This window comes from Acinonyx jubatus, chromosome B1 (genome assembly GCF_027475565.1).
Source record: "Acinonyx jubatus isolate Ajub_Pintada_27869175 chromosome B1, VMU_Ajub_asm_v1.0, whole genome shotgun sequence".
In the NCBI taxonomy this organism is placed as follows: Eukaryota; Metazoa; Chordata; class Mammalia; order Carnivora; family Felidae; genus Acinonyx; species Acinonyx jubatus.
In genome coordinates, this window is record NC_069382.1 from 168,313,950 (window position 1) to 168,332,440 (window position 18,491).

At 42.4% G+C, this 18,491-nt stretch overlaps 1 protein-coding gene and 1 long non-coding RNA gene across 6 annotated transcripts in view; one reads left to right on the plus strand and one right to left on the minus strand.

Moving 5' to 3' along the window:
- Window positions 1–1,975: 1,975 nt before the first annotated feature.
- Window positions 1,976–18,491, minus strand: part of RHOH (ras homolog family member H) — a 44,494-nt gene continuing 27,978 nt past the window's right edge. For 3 of the 5 annotated variants that reach the window (XM_027055690.2, XM_015083292.3, XM_053217443.1), the window contains 2 exons: window positions 3,690–3,803; window positions 1,976–3,378 (listed from right to left, as the gene is read on the minus strand). In XM_027055690.2, the coding sequence (XP_026911491.1) occupies window positions 2,608–3,183 (576 nt within the window). In that variant the 5' untranslated portion in view covers window positions 3,184–3,378; window positions 3,690–3,803 and the 3' untranslated portion in view covers window positions 1,976–2,607. Of the gene's footprint in view, window positions 3,379–3,689; window positions 3,804–6,503; window positions 6,801–18,491 lie in introns of all 5 variants that reach the window. The other 2 variants (XM_027055711.2, XM_027055720.2) reach the window with 1 other exon arrangement.
- Window positions 3,429–7,718, plus strand: LOC106985082 (uncharacterized). The gene is made up of 3 exons (XR_003418865.2): window positions 3,429–3,835; window positions 3,960–4,143; window positions 7,056–7,718. It is a non-coding gene; the product is annotated as an uncharacterized LOC106985082 (long non-coding RNA).

Here is an 18,491-nt window from a genome sequence, read left to right on the forward strand (position 1 = left end):
CCATAGCAACCCAATTCTTGTCTCTCTTTCCAAGTCAGCTCAACACAACCTTGTTTAGCGACGGTTCCTCCCCTGTGCTGGGCCCTGGGGATACTAAGATGCAGAGGAGTTTCCTCTGCCTTCAAGAACTCACAGTCTAGCAGGGAAGACAGACACTAATTGGCCTCAAGTTCTGCCAGGTCTCTGGGGAGGGCTTATACATGGATTCCTGTTCTCAAGTGTGAGCATACCCAGAGGGAGCCTTTGAGCTTGGTTCCTGCCAAGAGGCAGAGGGCTTATTATGTGTGCATGTGCCCGGGTGAAGGCAAAGCCATTTGAGTGCCGTCTCTGACTCTCCCTTCTTCCTCCCCTTCCACCATGGAATCACCTCCTCTTCCTTCACTTAGTATCAGGTACCTGGGCCCTCCCATTTGCAGACAACCCTCCCACCTCCCTTCAACAAGAAAAAAATGAAAAGCCTGGGGACAGCCAATCTTAGGGAGTAGAAATTCATTCCTGCTAACATGTTAAATACCCCTTTACCCTAAAGTCTGTCCCTGAAAAAACACCTGAATGAGTGATTTTAAACTGTTCGTATGTTGGAGGTGCCTGGGTGGCTCAGTTGGTTAAGTATCTGACTCTTGATTTCAGCTTAGGTCATGATCAGCTCAGTCATGATCAGGTTGAGAGACCGAACCAGCATCAGCCTCTGCACTGAGCATGGAGCCTGCTTGGGATTCTCTCTCTCTTTTTCTCTCTCTCTCTACAAAAAAATAAAAAATAAAAAATACTGTTTGTATGTTGGAGGAGAGGGTCAGAATCAACAGGGAAATCAGAGGTGAGCGAGCTGTGCTCGTCTTCCCTGCTCTAGTCAGCTTTCAAGCACTCCAACCCTCTGGACACGCAGTGCAGAGAGCTGGATATAGGTGCTCTCAAGCCAGGCACACGGGAGACACAGAGGTGAGGACAAGCCACAGGACTGGAGGACTGGGGATGTCTGGGTGAAGGCAGACCGGGGAACTCCGGTCTCCAGAGACTAAGCTCCAGGTCCTGGGCCTTTCCTGGATGTGAATGAGAGAAGAGAAGGAGAAAAGAATCTGGGGACGAGCACAAACCTGATTTTGGTACTGAGCATAGCCGCAGAGGACTGAGCACATAAGGAAACCAGAAGGTTAGGTTGGGTATGCCAATATAAGTTAATCATAGTCATTTATGTCAACTCTCTTACCGTTTGCGTGCAGTGGCCATGTTGTACTAAAACAATGGTGTACTTTAACAAACGTGGTTAGGTGAGCAAATGATATACCTGGGTGTCTGCAGTCACAAGTTCTCAAGTTACATAGACCTCTATTCCCAACTTCAACAGCTGAATGAGATCATTGCTTTTAAGCCATTAGATAGAATGGGGAGTGGGGGTGGGGTGGGAAAGTATCCTCCTGTATTCAGTACTTCCCCTGATAACTTTTTATTATCGTAACAATTGCTGTGCAGTTTGTCTGTTCCCTATGTTTGGATTCTGCAAATTTTTTTTTTTCACACGGGTGCTTCATATTCATGAAATGGTAAAAATTATAAGTTCCTCCATTTTTCCCCTTACCCACATGCACATATAGGTCAACACCTTCCCAATTGCTTGGATTGGGTCCTAAAATTAATACATGATGTTGCCATGCCACCTCAGGTTAGCACTCGAATAACAAATTTGCAAAATTACCATCACACGGAAATTTGGGCCTGCTCTTCTTCCCAAGACCTACAGCCAGCTAGGAACCGTGGTGTTGGAAGAAGCAGGCACCAGTTCCTGAAACGAAAGTGTGATTTCCTCACTTCTGCTCCATGTGAGCCGTCTGATTCCCTACCTGGAAGGTTTTCCTCCCACCTATTTTGGCAAATGAGGGAGGAATGCTTAGTGCATAACTGGAGTTCTTTGGGTGAAAAGTAGTATCATAAATAAGAAATGCTTTTTTATATAATTACAGAGAAATCGAGTGACAGCTACTTCATATGTTAATTTTTAATTAGACAGCATTGAAGAATCTTGTTATTGAACTGTATTTTATACACAACGCTGAGTAACAGGTGGATGGAAAATTAATCGCAAGGATAAGGCTATGGTCACTTCAAAATTTGATTACCTGGTAACATCCAGCAGGCAAGTGGTGTTAACAAAATTACTACTTCAGGTGAAAACACTACAGACCTTTGGCAGAGCCCCATAGGGTTACAATTGTGTGTGGGAGCACGTAGAGAAAGACTTTCCAAATGTAAAAACTAATTATATACAAGAGATATACATTTTACTATTATTTAAATAGAATGTGTCTTTAAATATGGAATTCTTTGAAAAACTCACTTCATTGTCCAAAATTATGGAGGCTATTTTGGCTTTTTAATCGAAGATAGAGTCTTCATTATAGGACCTTCTATTTGGACTGGGCAAGCGGTCCATTTCTAGAGTGTATTTCATAAAAACAGCCAGTGGCCAAGTCTCATCAACAACTGTATCCGGAAGGAAGTGCTGTGCAGTATGTATCTAGAAAGAGCATCAGTCCTGGCCGGCTTGTCTGCTCTCCCTGTCCCTTTAGTCTTTGGGGTGAGTAAATGAGTGTGGGCGAAGTCTCCGGGAAGTTAGAAAATCTTGCACTCATTAATGGAGAAGAACCTCCTTCTGTTGCGTCTCCTGGCTTGGTTGACAGCAGTTCGGACGGCACACTCAAATACCTGCTGAACCCCTCGGTTGCTAAGGGCTGAGCACTCTAGATAGCCCTTTGCTCTCACTTCCTGGGCCAGTTTCTTTCCTTCTATGGCATTGACGCAGGAGGCCCTGTGGGGCCCCATCTCGCGCTGGTCAGTCTGAGTAGCCACCACCAGCACAGGTGTGCAGGGCAAGTTGCTCCTGATTTCACCAATCCACTTGTTCTTCAGGTTCAGGAAAGAGGTATGGTTGGCTACAGAATAGCACATCAGCACCACGTCTGCCTGCTGGTAGGACAGGGGACGGATGCTTCTGAAGGCATCGTTGCCCGCTGTGTCCCAAAGGCCCAGGCTTATCTGGATGCCATCCATGAAGACGTCCACACCTGTGTTCTCATACACCGTGGGCTTGTAGGCCTCCGGGAAGGTCTCTGAAGTGAAGCGCACCAGCAGAGAAGTTTTCCCCACAGCAGAATCTCCCACCAACACACACTTGATGGAACTCAGCATCTTCCCAGCCTGGATTCTGGGTTACAAGTTCAGAATCCCAAGTAAAAGGGCCCTCAGTGGGCGGCTGAAGCAAATGCCATTCAACACAAGGAATGAAAACCAGATGGGGTTTCTCAGGACCCCTGACAGCAATTCTCCTCGTCCATCCGAGGGAGACACAATCTACGTTGAAAACCTTCAACGGCTAGTCTTCAACTGCAACAGAGAAAACAAGGGGCGGTGGGGGTGAGGGGTGGAGGGAATTGAGTCTTTCTTTTTCCCTTCTCAATGACGGGGAACTTCCTCATTGGCAAACTGATTAAACACGCCCACCTCCGTGTAGCCAGTCCAACCCACTGTCCACTCACTCTTCCCTTTGGCAAGAAAAGCTGGGCGCATGCCCCAGCACAGACACCCACAGCCCCACCCAGTAAGAAGCAGAAGCTGATTTTATCTCTAAATCAGGCTAATGATAAAAATACCAGCAACTGCTCCGATATCAACACGAAAAAGACCTCAATAGCAACCTGATGTGTGAATGTGGCGTCTTCAAACAGCTCTCTCTTGGCTTCTGCTCCAAGAAGTGGAGAAGGCAGCAGACAGCAGCTTCAGTTTCTAACGGACCCCAGCCACTTCGGGAACTGCAAGAAAGAGGAATGTAATGAGTGACAATGTAGGCACTTCTCTTCACTTATTGATTAATCAGCCAGTCCTTGGTTTACGTGGGAATTCATGCTGAGGTCAGAGAAAAGAAATCCACCAGAACTCTAAAATTTTGCTGTGGTTTTTCTTTTCAGGTTTTGTCAAAAACTGGCTACAGATGTAATAGAGAGAGCACTGTCCTTGGTGTTTTCGGCATCTGAAATCAAGCTCCGTAACCAATACGATGACATAGCTTTGAGCATGTGACTTCATCTCCAAGCCTCTGTGCACACATCTGCAAGAATGCGATAAACTGAGGAACCACTTCTCAGAGATGTGGTGAGGATTAAATTAGTTCTTTCTTTCCAACGTTTCGAAACAGCTACGTATGCACCAGGAACACCACTGGGCCCTAGTCATATAAAATAACTGGCTTAAAAGCAAACATATTCAGTGCCTGTCTCTTAAACAGGACTGTACAAATATGACAGCATCTGAATTTCGAGAAAGGGTCAAATAAATTCTCATTCACTGCAGGTGTAAGAGCTCCAGACAATGAGATCAGCTTTGGAGACGGTGTCCCTTCCGCTCAGGGACATCATCACAGGACAGACTAGCTTCAGACGAAGGAAAAATCTTTCAGACGAAGGAAAAATCTTTCAGACGAAGGAAAAATCTTTCAGACCAAAATTCAGAGTAAAGGTTATTAATGCAATATGGGCTTATAACCTCCCCCACAGGCTGTCTTCCTGACTTGTTATATGTAAAGCAATGTAAAACAGACCCATAGGTCTGCTTCAAAACGTAACTTTTTTTCTTAAATTTTTTTTTACATTTATTTATTTTTGAGAAACAGAGTGAGACAAAGCTTGAGCGGGGGAGAGGCAGAGAGTGAAGGAGACACAGAATCTGAAGCAGGCTCCAGGCTCTGAGCAAGCGGTCAGCACAGAGCCTGATGCAGGGCTCGAACCCACGAAGTGTGAGATCATGACCTGAGCCAAAGTCGGACGCTCAACCGACTGAGCCACCCAGGCACCCCAAAACATAATTTTTTAAAAAATCACTCCTCTAAATCCTGACATTCCCTTCCAGGAAATTTTTGTTCTTATCAACCCGTAGTTTCTGTTTGTTTAATTAGACATAACAGCATTTGCAAATAAGTTAATCAAATACATAATTCACATGATTTTCGCATTTTCACTTTTTTAACGATATGTGAGCTGGGTGACCTTGGCCAAATTACTTAAACTCTCAGAGTCCTGGTTTCTTCATAAAAATGAGAATAAGAAAATTACCTCTTCATGAAATTATTGTGAGTATGCAGCTTGTGGAGAGGCTGTCTTAGCATAGAACCTGGCATGTGGGACCTATAGGGAACGGTCATGTTATGTATTTCCACTACAATTTATTTAAAATGCCAAATATTGAATGTCTGTGGCATGGGGGCTGGGATGTCAAATGTTCAGCTGGACTCTGTCTGAAGACTCACACTGGGTCACTCATGCACTATGGTCCTTGACCTCTTTGTCACCAGACCTTTGAGCAAAGTCTCCCCTGGGGGGCTCTGTCAGGTCTCAGACCTTAGCTCTTTAGAACTATAGATGACTTAAATATACGCGTTTGTGATCCTCTCATTACTTGGTCCAGAGCCAAGACCTTTTAAGACATTTTTGAGTTTCATTTTGATGCCAATGAAGCAGAACTGGAGCTAGGAAAAAATGTGCATGTGTCAGGCTTTTGGTTATTAAATAAAATCTTTCTGATAGATTGATTGAGTAAAAGCCAAATTTCCGAAGTAAGTATCTGCAAAAAGAAGTAGATGAGGTGAAATTGTTGAGAACACCACTTTAAAGTTGGGTGGATCTGGAGTTGAATCCGAGCTCCCAACTGACCACCCATGCAACAACCTTAGCAGCGTTTCTCAATGTCCCTCAGCCTCCATTTCCTCCTCTGAAAATTGTTGTAATAATATCTACATCATGGGGTTGCTGAAAGAATTAAATGTGCTTAGATGTATACACTCCTTAGCACAGAGCAAGACTCCTGGGTGGAGGTTGAGTGTCTGACTCCGGATTTTGACTCAGGTCATGATATCACAGTTTATGAGATTGAGCCTCACCTTGGGCTTTGTGCTAATTGCAAGGAACCTGTTGGGATTCTCTCTTTCCCTCTCTCTCTGCTCCTCCCCTACTTGAGCTTTCTCTCTCTCTCTCTCTCAAAATAAATAAATAAGCATTTGAAAGAATCCTTAGCAAATGTAAACATATTATATGTACATAGTCAACACATAGCAAACATACAATAAGTAGTCCTTACTACTAATAGCATTGTTAAGTAATAATTACTAAATGTAATGCTAAACAAATATTAATTATAAGTGAGGAATTTGAAGTGGCACTATAGAGTTTTCTCTGCCAAAGAGTGCCCTGTGTATCTTATACCAAGCCATCGTGACCAAAAAGAGGGGGATTTCTTCTTGTAGCATGAAAACAAAAATATCATGTGAACAAAGAAATTCCTGTCTGAGCTGTTCCACCTAGCAAGAGTCAGTGACCTTCATTCTTAGCCAGTTCTAACACCCCGAGGCACATCAAATCAGTTCTCAGGGCCTCAGTTTCCCAAATTATAAAGTCATTTGACAAAATTAGTTTTCTCTGTGGTTCTATTAGAACGGAGGCCACAAGGGAAAATGTTATTACCTGCCTCGGTGAAAACAAGAACGTAAACCTCTGTATTACTCCATAGCAGTAAAGGCAGATGATAAACTTTGATGACACACGTAGCCTTCAGCAGATGGCTAAATATGGAGCTGGGAGAGGGGAGGGGAGGGGCTCCAGTCCATGTTAGAGCAATACCCTATATAGACATGAGAGATCATCTCCAGTCAGCGTGTCACATGTACCCACAAAAGAGCCGTTGTGGGTCCCATAGTCAGTGTGGAAGGCTGATGGGCTTGATTTCAGTGGAATTTCTCCCTTTAGGAGAAACTAATGGACCTGTAGGTGAAAAATAGATGTGGGTTTCAGTGGTACTGCACAAGTGGCCAACCGGCAGGGATGACCCACTTATGTGTCCCTCCACACAGAAGAGTAACTGAGAGCGAATTCAGATGGCATCCTGAGTAACACCACCAAGTGACCCTTTGAGGACTTAAGTCACACTGGAATCCACAACCTTTTAATCTCAGAAGCTCTCAGTTCTCAGTAACTTGATTTTTGCCCCCTTTCTCTTTTTTTTCACCATTTTCACAGAAAGTACACCTTCCACAGGCCTGGATGTTCACACATACAGAGGAAAGAGGGGAGTGAGGCTTCCCCTCGCAAGGGCAAGTGGAAGGATCTTCTGTCTACTGCAGCAAAAGAACAAAAGCAGACAAAAAGGAGGGCATAGGGACGAGGTGTCCTAATTCGCCTCATCTCCTGGAAAGCTGAGGGACATCCAGTAGGAAATCCTGGTTTCACTTGGGCCTCAATTCCCATCCCAACTGACGGGTGCCTGCTCTTCCGTACTGATGTTTCTTCAGACAAACTCAGTGCGTCTCTATTTGCCTGCGAAGACCTGCCCCTCACTCACCCCCCAGCTCCCACCTCTTCTTGAAAACGGTTTCTGATGATCTGACCTACTGCTGGATCAGGCGTTCCCCTCTGTCTTCTCATAATCTGTCCCCATGAACCTCTCACGTAACCTTCGTCACACCCCGATAAAGAAGTTGGTCCTCTTACGCTTATCCCTCCTCTATAAAACCAGAATAAGATCTGCCTGACCTTCCCTGCAGGAAGCTGATATGCATCAGGTGGAAATTATAACAACACAGCAACAATTCGTGTTTTTACTTCTACACAACTGTGCATTTAAAAGTCTTCTCTCCTTTATTCTGTGAGACAGCCCCTTAGAACAACAGAGCACTAGATAAAACTAAGGTGAAATCAGGACCATTATTAACTAATGCCAACTTCTAGGTTATCTGGGCTTGGATTGAGGCAGCTTACTTCAAAATGCTGATGGAATCATCAACTATCTTTTTTGCCAAATGTGAACCAGCGCTGCCATCAGCCAAGAATGGCCTGTCGATTACAGAGAATACGTCTGTCATTCTCCTCAAAAGAGCTTTGGGCAAAGGACCTGCTCTAGCGGCAGCCAATTCATTCATTAAGGAAATTGATTCTACCACGAATCTAACACACTTAGGTGATTAAGAAAGCATCGTGTTCTTCAGCAACACATCTCCTGCCAGGGCCTTCCATCAGCGGCCCATCCCTGCCTAGCAGGGACACCACAGCAAGAACAGGCCTTGCCCTGTATGGGTGAACCCACGGAGAGCTCCTCATCTGGCAACGGGGCTGCGTGCTTCCTTTCTTTTCCTTGGCAGGGGTGGGGGATGGGGGGCTCAATTCAAAAAATCTTAAGCAACTTAATAGAAAAAAAAGTGTAATTATCTCTAAGTTTTATCACTCCAAATTCTTACTCATTGTCTAATAAATATACACTCGTATCTATGTCTTCTAAACATTTTCTCAGATTTTTTTAAAATGCTGATTTTCAATATAGTCTCCACACTTGCCAGGTTTTAGCTAAATTACTTCCCATTGTTTCAACAATTCATAATTGCACTGCCATTTCTCTGTTGTTAGCAGAGCCTTTGAGTTAGTTCCCCAGTATTTCACTATAACTCACATCTGTGCTTTTTTTTTTTTTTAATGTTTATTTATTTGAGAGAGAGAGAGAGACAGAGTGCAAGCAGGGCAGGGGCAGAGAGAGAGGGAGACACAGAATCTGAAACAGGCTCCAGGCTCCGAGCTGGCAGTACAGAGCCCCATGTGGGGCTCGAACCCACTAGCTGTGGGTCATGACCCGAGCCGAAGTCGGACATTTAACCTACTGAGCCACCCAGGTGCCCCACATCTGTCCTATTTTACATAGAAAAAGTATATATGCACATATACATATATATAAGTTACTTTTACATGGGATGATTTCTTAGGAGATATATTCACAAACATGGTATTACTGGGTCATTGGGTCATTTCGTGGCTTTTATTTACATTATTGAACATCTTTCAGGGACCGTACCAAGCAATTTGTATTATTGATTAGTTGTTTTATTCATTTAAAAAAATTTTTGTTTGGGGTTTCCTGTGTGGCAGACACCATAGTACGTCCCAAGAGCACCCCGGTAAACAAGATGGTTGCTGTCTGCACAGAGATTCATGTTTCACAACCGTAGAGACTTGCTCACAGCCACACAGCAAGCACATGGCAGAGGCAAAGTGAGCCCTAGCTAGAGTCTGACTCCAAGCCACAGCAGCTCCACGTGTCACCCTTCACCCATAATTCCGACCAGCCTGAGCCAAAGGATCTCAGATAAAACTATGCTTTCTACAAAACCCAGTTTCAAGACACTTTTCTTTAGCCACCTCTTCCAATCAGATCCCTATTCTTATCCTACAAATGAACCAGTTTGGTATTTTACAAGTGTGCTGTGTTTTGATTTGGAAGCTAGTTGCCCAAGTGTGTTCACTTTGTGAAAATTCATCAAGCTGTAGATCTACAATGTGTTCATTTCTCTGTATGTAGATTAAACTTCAAGAAAAAGTATATTTTAAAATAAGGTTACTGCCTTTGCAATGAACATCTTTTCAAGTAGTATTTTATCTTAAGTCTTATCTTGCGAGAGTTCGTTTCACTCATTCTCAGCCCTGCATTAGTAATTCCCCTTGGCATGTTTCTAATTGCTACAAATAATGATTAAATTCCCCTTAAAAATCACAGAAGAAAATCAGTTTTTTTTTTTTTTAAGATTTTATTTTTAAGTAATCTCTACGCCCAATGTAGGCTCAAACTTACAACCTCGAGATCAAGAATTGCATGCTCTACCGACTGAGCCAGCCAGGCACCCCTCGGTTTATTTTGATACAAAAACTATCTGTCTCAAATGGATTTTTTTCTGAAACTTTGCTTGCAAGATGCTGGTTTGCAAGGTTTTTTTTTTAAAGCTTATTTATTTATTTTGAGAGAAAGAAAGAGAAAGCAAGGGAGGGGCAGAGAGAAGGAGAGAGAGAATCTCAAGCAGACTCTGCACTGTCAACATGGAGCCCAATGTGGGGCTCTATCCCATGAACCACGAGATCATAACCTGAGCCAAAATCAGGGGTCAGACGCTTAACTGACTGAGCCGCCACCCAGGCACCTGGTTTGCAACTTTTAACACTTGTTCTCCGAAGTCAAGTTTCTAAGCAGTATTTACGTGTCTAAGCCTAAACCCTATTCCATCTCACCATAACTGAGTTAAAACGGAGCACCACCAAGCACTGAGACTTCCCATTATCTCAGTGCCCTGAGCCTCAAAGCCTCTGAGCCAAGAGCCCTGCTCCTCTGACCCTCAGGCCAAGCAGGGAGCATGGCACCCTTCCTCTCCTCTGTTCCAGCCACCCTGCCCAGACTGGTCTCTTCCATCCCCAGGAGCACAATAATCAGATTGCCACCACTGGTCTAGAGTTCTCAGCTTGATCCAAGTAAAGCACAAGGCCAGCCAGCCAGCCAGCTGCCCGGAGCACCATTAGGGAACACCAGAACCTCATCTCAAAACTACAGTGGTGGGAAAATGTAGTTAATGGCTTTTCTCAAAGTAATAGAAGGCATATTCTGAAAAACTGCTTGGAACTCAGTGTGCAATCCACATGGGGCACACTCAAAGAAGGTCACATGCTCTCCTAATGTCTAAGGAACGTGAATTTCGTTTACCAAAGGACTCATATTTTCTCAATTGGGCATGCATGTTTGGGGCCCAGTTTGAATTGTTTGAGGAAAGAGTGAGCAAAGAGGCAGATACACGCATATGTAACCACCCTATGATGTAATGTTGCCTTCAAACAAGACTGTCAAACTATGGCTCCCCTACAGGTCAAACCCACCATCTGTTTTTGTATGACCCATGAATTAAGAATGGTTTTTACATTTTTTAATGATTAAAAAAAATCAAAAGATTATTTCATGACATGTGAAAATTATATGAAAATCAAACTTAAGTGTCCATAAATAACATTTTATTGGAACACAGTCATGCTCTTTCATTTATGCATGGTCTATGACTGCTCTCTTGCTACAACATAAAGTTGCAACAGAGACCTTTTGGCTCACAAGGCCTAAATTATTTACTATTCGGTCCTTTACAGAAAAAGTTTGACAACCTTTGCTATAAAGAGAGACAGTTCAGAGTAAGAAGAGAGCAAGACAAGTAAGAAGAAGAAGAAGACTCTGGGGTCAGGCAAGCTTGAGTTTGGCTCCAACATCTGACACTTACTGCGTGGCTTAGGGGAAATTACTTAACATCTCTGAGCTTTAGTTCCTTTCTCAATAGAGGCAGTATAGCATAATGACTAAGAGTATGGATTTGGGAAACATATTGCCTCCGGGCTCCACTATCTTCTGGCTGTGTGATCTCATGAAAGTTACTTAATCCCTCTAAGCCTTAGTTTCTTCAATTGTAAATAGGCAACAATGAGAGTATCTACCTAACGAAGGTTGTTGTATGGGATTAAATGGGTTAGTGAAGGCAAAGCACACAACATGGTACCTGGCACAGAGTGAGTATTATAGAAGTATCTACTGTTATAGTTATTGACCTAGGAGGGTTGTTGTAAGATTATTATAACTAGTATACATCATGAGCCTAAAACAGTGCCTGGAACAAAATAAGCACTCACAAATAGTAACTGCTGTGATGATGTTGATATGAACCAGTTCAATAAAACCCAGAAGAAGGAGCAATTAATTCTCTGGAGGTGGGAGAAAAGAGTGGTGAGAATGTTTCAAAGGTGACGTCTGATGTGTAGGATGAATAAGATTTTGACAAAGAAGAAGAAAGGGCATGGGAAGGAGGGAGGGAAGCACGTACAAAGGCCCAGAAGCATGAAAGTACATGTCTGGTTTGGGGAAGTGGCAAGTAGTTCCAGGAGGCTGCCCTGTGGGTTGCTAGGTGGGGAGAGAGGAGAGGACAGCAGAGGGAATTATGGGAAATGCTCCTGTATTTGTTTTCATATAATCCAAAATTGTTTCAGGCCTGTCAGCACCAACAGCATGTACTATGAGCTCTATAGCCAACTAAAATCCCTGGGGCTTTTTGCACATATACTCTTACTAATCCATTCTCTTTTGATTTTAAATAGTACCTATTCACTAGACTTCGAGTACCCATTATGTGTCGGGCATTGTGCCATACAATGAGGCAGATTCTAAATTGAATAACACACATTCCTTGCCCTCACAAAACTTGGAATCTAAAGGCAGTACAAGCCATAAACCTCAACAGTGCCTAAAGAAGGGCCAGATGCCAACAAAGGAAAAAGTGCTGCTTACAATGGGCAGGAATCCAGAAAGGCTTTGTAGAGGCCAGGATATTAGAACATGACCCTTAAAACAATTGAGTTGAGATGCACAAAGATGAAAGAGAAAGAGAAACATGACCAGTGAAAGAAAGAAACTTCCGGCATGTAGAGCTAGGAGGCCAGAAAGGAGGAGAGACACCCCAGCACATCCCTGAGGCAGAACTGACACACCCAGGCCCACAGTGAGAAGACTCTGAAGCCCCAGGCCTGGGGGCCTGGGAGGAAGCCATTGGCAAACAGGTCTCTGAGACCAGGAAGAGTTCGGTATTTCAGATGATGGTGCCTGCTGATAAGCCAGAGAGATTTCCAGAGAGCCCAGGGGGCTGTGTGGCCACATGACAAGGGATGAGAACGACTGGGAAGGGAACAAGTGATGGCAGAAGAATAGTTCTTACACTTCCATGAACTTTGGGGTGAAATATTCAGTTACACACATGTTCTTGTCTACGTAGTTTATAATGGAGGAGAATTACGTAGGAACAGGCGGTTCTTGGATGAATAAGCTAATTCATCAATATCCTTTAAAATAGCAGTGCGCAAGTATGTTGACTGGCCAAGGAAAAGTCTTCCTAAGTTGAATGGGGCGGGGGGCGGGGGGGAAGCAGATTTAAAAACGGTATATACAGCATGATTCCACAGGTATGAAAATTCCAGAACACTATATAACAACATGGTAAGGTGGACTGTCTGCAGTCCTAGGATTGTAGGACTCTCATTTTCTGGTCCTTGTTTATGTGCACCGTAAAACATTTTCACAATATGCTGGTGTTACTTGAGCAATTTTGAAGTGTTTTGTATGTATGACTTTGGTGTTTGTTTGTTTGTTTGTTAAGTTTATTTATTTATTCTGAGATAGAGGTAGAGAGAGAGAGAGAGGGAGAAAATTAATCTCAAACAGGCTCCACACTATAAGCACAGAACCTGACGCAGGGCTCTATCTCACAGACTGTGAGATCATGACCTAAACCTAAATCAAGAGTCAGGTGCTTAACTGACTGAGCCACCTAGGCGCCCCTATATGGTTTTGATTTTTACATTTGGCTTGGAAGGGAAAGAAAAGGCTGATCTGAGTTCCCTTGAGGCTATAGAGAATTTCTCTGAGTCCCCATCAGTGTCCAAAGACAAAACTTTTCTCTATCTAGACAGTTTAAATTGTTTAACATTACTTCTAGGAATGGCTTCTGGTTCCTTTTTAAAGGTCTATCTTGGAGAGAAGACAAGCAAAACTGAGTAATTCAACCTTCTCTCACTGTCTCAAGCCTATCTCTCTTCTTGCTCACGAGAGTTTTTAAGTCCTTTTTTCTGTTTTTTATATGTTCAAAGAAGTTTGAACATGGCCTGGGTATTAGAGGACATTAAGGAACTACTGCTAATTTTGTTAGGCGATAATCATATTGTGGTCATACATATTTTTAAAGTCCTTATCTGACAGGTGAATTGAATATGTTGTCTGGGATTTTAGACTATTCCATAAAAGACAACAACAACAAGAAGTAAGGATGATGGATGAAATAAGAGTGGGAAAATGTTGACAGCTGTTGAATGATGGTTACATGGCAGGTGTGTTAGTCTATTTTCTCTACGTTAATGTATTTTCAAAAATTTTATGATGAAAGTTTTAAACGGTGGGATCTTTTATTTTCTATAGCATTTTGTCCAAGCTGTAGTTTTATTCTCATCTTTAGTTACAGAGAAAATGCAAAAAAAGTATCACCCAAAATTAAAAAGTACAGTTTATGCTACAATGGCTTTTTCAAGTATTTTAAAGAATGTTGGTGCATCGAATAACAAGTGACCTAAAGGTAGACAGAGCAAAGTCTTGGAGCCCACCTCCCTTTGGGATGGATCTAGAGGAGGAAAATCCATGGTCCTGGATTAGGATTCCCAGGCAAGTCTTTAAAAGAAAAATGTTAGCTTCAAGTACAAGCTCTACCTGCATCTCAATATATCATCTCTGTCCCTGAGAAGTAAGGGCAACTTCTGGAAAATACTCTACCCAAAGGATACTCTTGAAGTTACTTTGAGATTACCTGAAGTCTTAACTTTCTAAACAGCTTAATTACAGTCTCTGACTTGCTTTGGTCTTCCTTACCCCAATTCTGCAGAATTAGCTCTTTGCAAAAAAGCAAAACTGTCATAATGAAAATTTGAAAGAAACTCAAGAGTGTAAATGTATTACCCACACAAAACCAGATCCCAAACCAAAGTGACTCTGAGAGTCAGGGAGACCGTCTGCCCTGGGAGTCTTTTTTGTCTGCAAAGGTGAGGGGGCAGGCAATGGGAAGTTTATGCTTTAAGATGTTATGTTCTCCCCTTGGACCTAAAGTAGCTCTCATTCGGATGTTTACTTACTGTGAAAATATGAATTCTGCATGACATCTGGATAGACCTCCACCAAGCCCAAGACCTCCCAGCTCTAAAGCAGCATCTATGATGAAGAAAACCATCACACCCCAGGGTTTCCCCAGCACCCCAGTGCCGGCACCTCCACTACTGTAACTGAACACACAGCCACGCCATGGGTGGTGACCAGCAGCTGTCTTTCTCTTTGCTGATCCAATCAGACTGGAGATGGCCTCACTCTAACTTCTCTCCTCATTTTCTCTGGATCGTTTCTGTAGGCCGTTTTTTTGTTTTGTTTTGTTTTCTGAGTAGTACATACACGTTCTAGAACATTTCAAAATACTGAATAACCTAAAAGACCCAAAGGAGAAAAGGAAAAAAACCAACTGCCAACTAGAACCAAAAGCTACACGATATTAGCGTACCTTTTCCTGTTTCTTTTTTTCAGTGCATCTTTTTTTTTCTTCTGAAACTAATGCCATACTTTATATGGAGCTTAGTATCTTGCTTTTTAAATTTAATATCTACATCATAAATATTTCCTGTATCATTAAGATTCTCCAAACATATTTTAATGACTACATAATGTTTCATTATATGAATGTAGCATTGCTTATTTAATTAATTGCCTGTTGTTAGACGTTTAAACTGCTTCTGATTTTTACTGTAATAACACTGGGTGAACATTCTAAAAATAAATTTGTATAAATACACAATTATTTCTTTAGTATAAATAGATATGAGTGCAACTACTGAAACGAAAGAGAAAAAATCAGCCAATGAAACTCCATAAGCAGTGTATGAGAGTATTCATTTCATCACACTACCAACTGCCACTGGGCATAGCATTGGCCGATTTGATTTGTTCTCATTTGCATTTCATATATGACCAGTGAAAATAAAAATTCGCTCATGTGTTTGTCGACCACTTCTACTTTTTCTTCTAGAAGTCGTCTGTTTTACCAACTTCTCTAGCAAGGTAGCCATTATTTCTTAACAATGTCTTAAAATCTCTTTAGATATTAATCCTTTTGATTAAGTAAGCTTGCAAACTTTTTAAAATATATTTTGTGCCCATGTATTCTGGGAATTCCCCTAAATTCCTGGCACTCGCCCATCATTGGGCAACCACTAAACAAAATGTAAAGTAACATATCCCCTGATGGATAAAGAAACTTAGCATGATTAGATGCTCAAAAGGTCATCTAGTTCAACCCACTCATTTCCCCCATGAGGAAGCCAAGGCCGAGAACAGTGGTTTAGCCCCTGGTGGCTGACTCGAGGCCCGGAAACTTGGATCAGCTGACTCAGCACTGTTTCAGTTCACACATATATATGATGTCTGCATTTTACAGCCCATACTTAATTTCCTTAATATTATTTTTGAGAGACAGAGACACAGAGCACAAGGGGCAGAGAGAGAGACACACACACAGAATCTGAAACAGGCTCCAGGCTCTGAGCTGTTAGCACAGAGCCCAATGTGGGACTTGAACCCAGGAACTGTGAAATCATGACCTGCGCGGAAGTCGGACGCTTAACGGACAGAGACACTCATGCACCCCAGTATTTTAAATGCAAAGTGCATATAGATGGCTTATAGATAGATATTCCGAATCAGTGGCTTTTTACTCAACATATAGCTCCCGGTTTTAATATAAACATCCTTTTTAAACAGATGTTCCCCTTCTCATTAACTTCGAGATAGATCATCTCTCTTTAGGGGCAACCACTAATTCTAATTCTCTAGAATTAGGATAAACCCTTAACTTACAAATTGCTAAAACTATAAAAGAAGTCAAGGTATTTTGTTCTGAGTATTTAGCCAAGAGCATGGAATGAAGTGAAGATGATTTAGTTTCAGGTTCAACAGAAGAAATTGCTGATTTTTAATTGTTTGCAAAGAGGTGAGATTGCAGTCAGGGTCTCAGATTCTCATCCCCATTGCTGATTAGCAGTATCCTTAGGCAAATCGCATAACCAGAACAACAAAATATGGATGTTGATGCATAGTTCCTAGGATTTTTAAGGTGATTAAAAAGAATCTATCTCCCGTGCTTAGTGGGGTGTCTGACTCTTTGTAGAAAAGGATACCAATAAATACTCATGTGGTACTTAACAACAGCCAGACACTATTTGACATGCTTTATGAAAATTAGCCCATCAATCATGAAACAACACTATATGGTTAATACCTTTGTTCTCACGTTTTACAGCTGGGGAAACCAAGGCACAGAGAAATAAAGTAATTTGCCCAAGATGACAAGCTAGTAAGGAGGGCTGCAGGCACTGGAACCTGGTGGTCTGGCCTCTGAGCCCACTCATAGTGCTGTGTACTTCCCCTCCCACTGCCTCTAATTTGGGGTAAGCCTACCTACCACTGCAATTTTGATGAAACAAAGCAATCTTCTATGGTCTGAATGTTTGTGCCTCCCTATAATTCATATACTGAAACCTAAACCCCAAGGTGATGGTATTAGGAAGTAGAGACTTTGGAGGTGATAGGTCATGAGGTTGGGGCCCTCATGAATGGATTAATGCCCTTATAAAAGAGACCCCAGAGAGTTCCCTCACCCCTTCCACCATGTGAGGACACAGTGAGACGGTGCTCTCTATGAGCCAGGAAGCAGGACCTCACCAGACACCAAACCTGCTACCCCCAGGATCTTGGACTTCCAGGCCTCCAAAACTGCAAGAAATAAAATACTGCGGTATTTTGTCACAGCAGCCTAAACAGACTAAGACATAATCCTAAAATAAAGGTAAAAGAGGAGGAGAAATAGCTGGCAAAACACTTTTCAGCTGGTAAATGACTTCTTTCTTACTACAATCCTCATTTCTAACAACATTTGAAAGATTTCTCCCTTAAGCGGGCATTCTCACCATTGGGAGATGTGCCAAAGAGCGAAACCTTTGTGGAGGAAGACCTGACAGGATCCATGCCTGCTCAAGCGATTGGTCATGTGAGGCTGATCCCTTTTTAACCTCTCTAGTCTATATGACAAAATTGGTGTCAGTAATAATGTGTAAGAGTTAGGAACAATCATTATTTTCTTGATCCATTCTTCAGCTTTAACACAAGTAACAATTCAAAGAAAAACCTATTTCAATTTTTAAATTATTCAAATGCAGTGAAGTGTTTCATGTAGGAAGTAAAACTTGCATTTATTTTTTTAATGTTTATTTACTTTTGAGAGAGAGAGAGAGTGAGCAGGAGAGGGGCAGAGAGAGAGAGAGAGAGAGAGAGAGAGAGACTCCCAAGCAGGCTCCATGCTGTCAGCACAGAGCCTGGTGCAGGGCTCAGTCCTACAAACCATGAGATCAGGACCGGAGCCGAAATCAAGAGTTGGACGTTCAACTTACTGAGCCACCCAGGTGCCCCTAAAACTTGCACTTCTTGATCAAAAATATTATACTTTGCAGTTTGTGCTCTGCCTCACTGCTTTAAATTTAAACACAAAACTCCAAGAGGTCACATAGAATGACACAATTGAAGTAAGCCGAGTACTATTTCAGAGTCTCTGTAATCATTGTGCAATCATTCTTTATTCCTCATCTACTATGTAAACTCAGGATTACATAGTGCCATAAAAGTGAGAATCGCAATCTGCCTAATGGACTCCATACACACCCCTAAGGACTTACTCTGACTCTATCACTGCCAGCGCATCATGATAATTAAGTTCAGACCTACACTGGTTTTATTGCTGTTTTTAAATTCTCTACAGGTGATGATCTCCCTTATTACCTGCCCCTGGGGTAGAGCCCTTCCACCACCCTGCCTTTGGTATGCCCTGCCACTAGCTACCAAAATTTTAAACACATATACCTTTGAACCTGGCAATTCCAATTCTTTAAATACATTATCCTGTTGTACCTATACAAGTAGTCAAGACGTATGTGCAAGAACTTGCATTGATGCATTATTCATAACAGCAAGAAAAGAACTGGGAATAACTG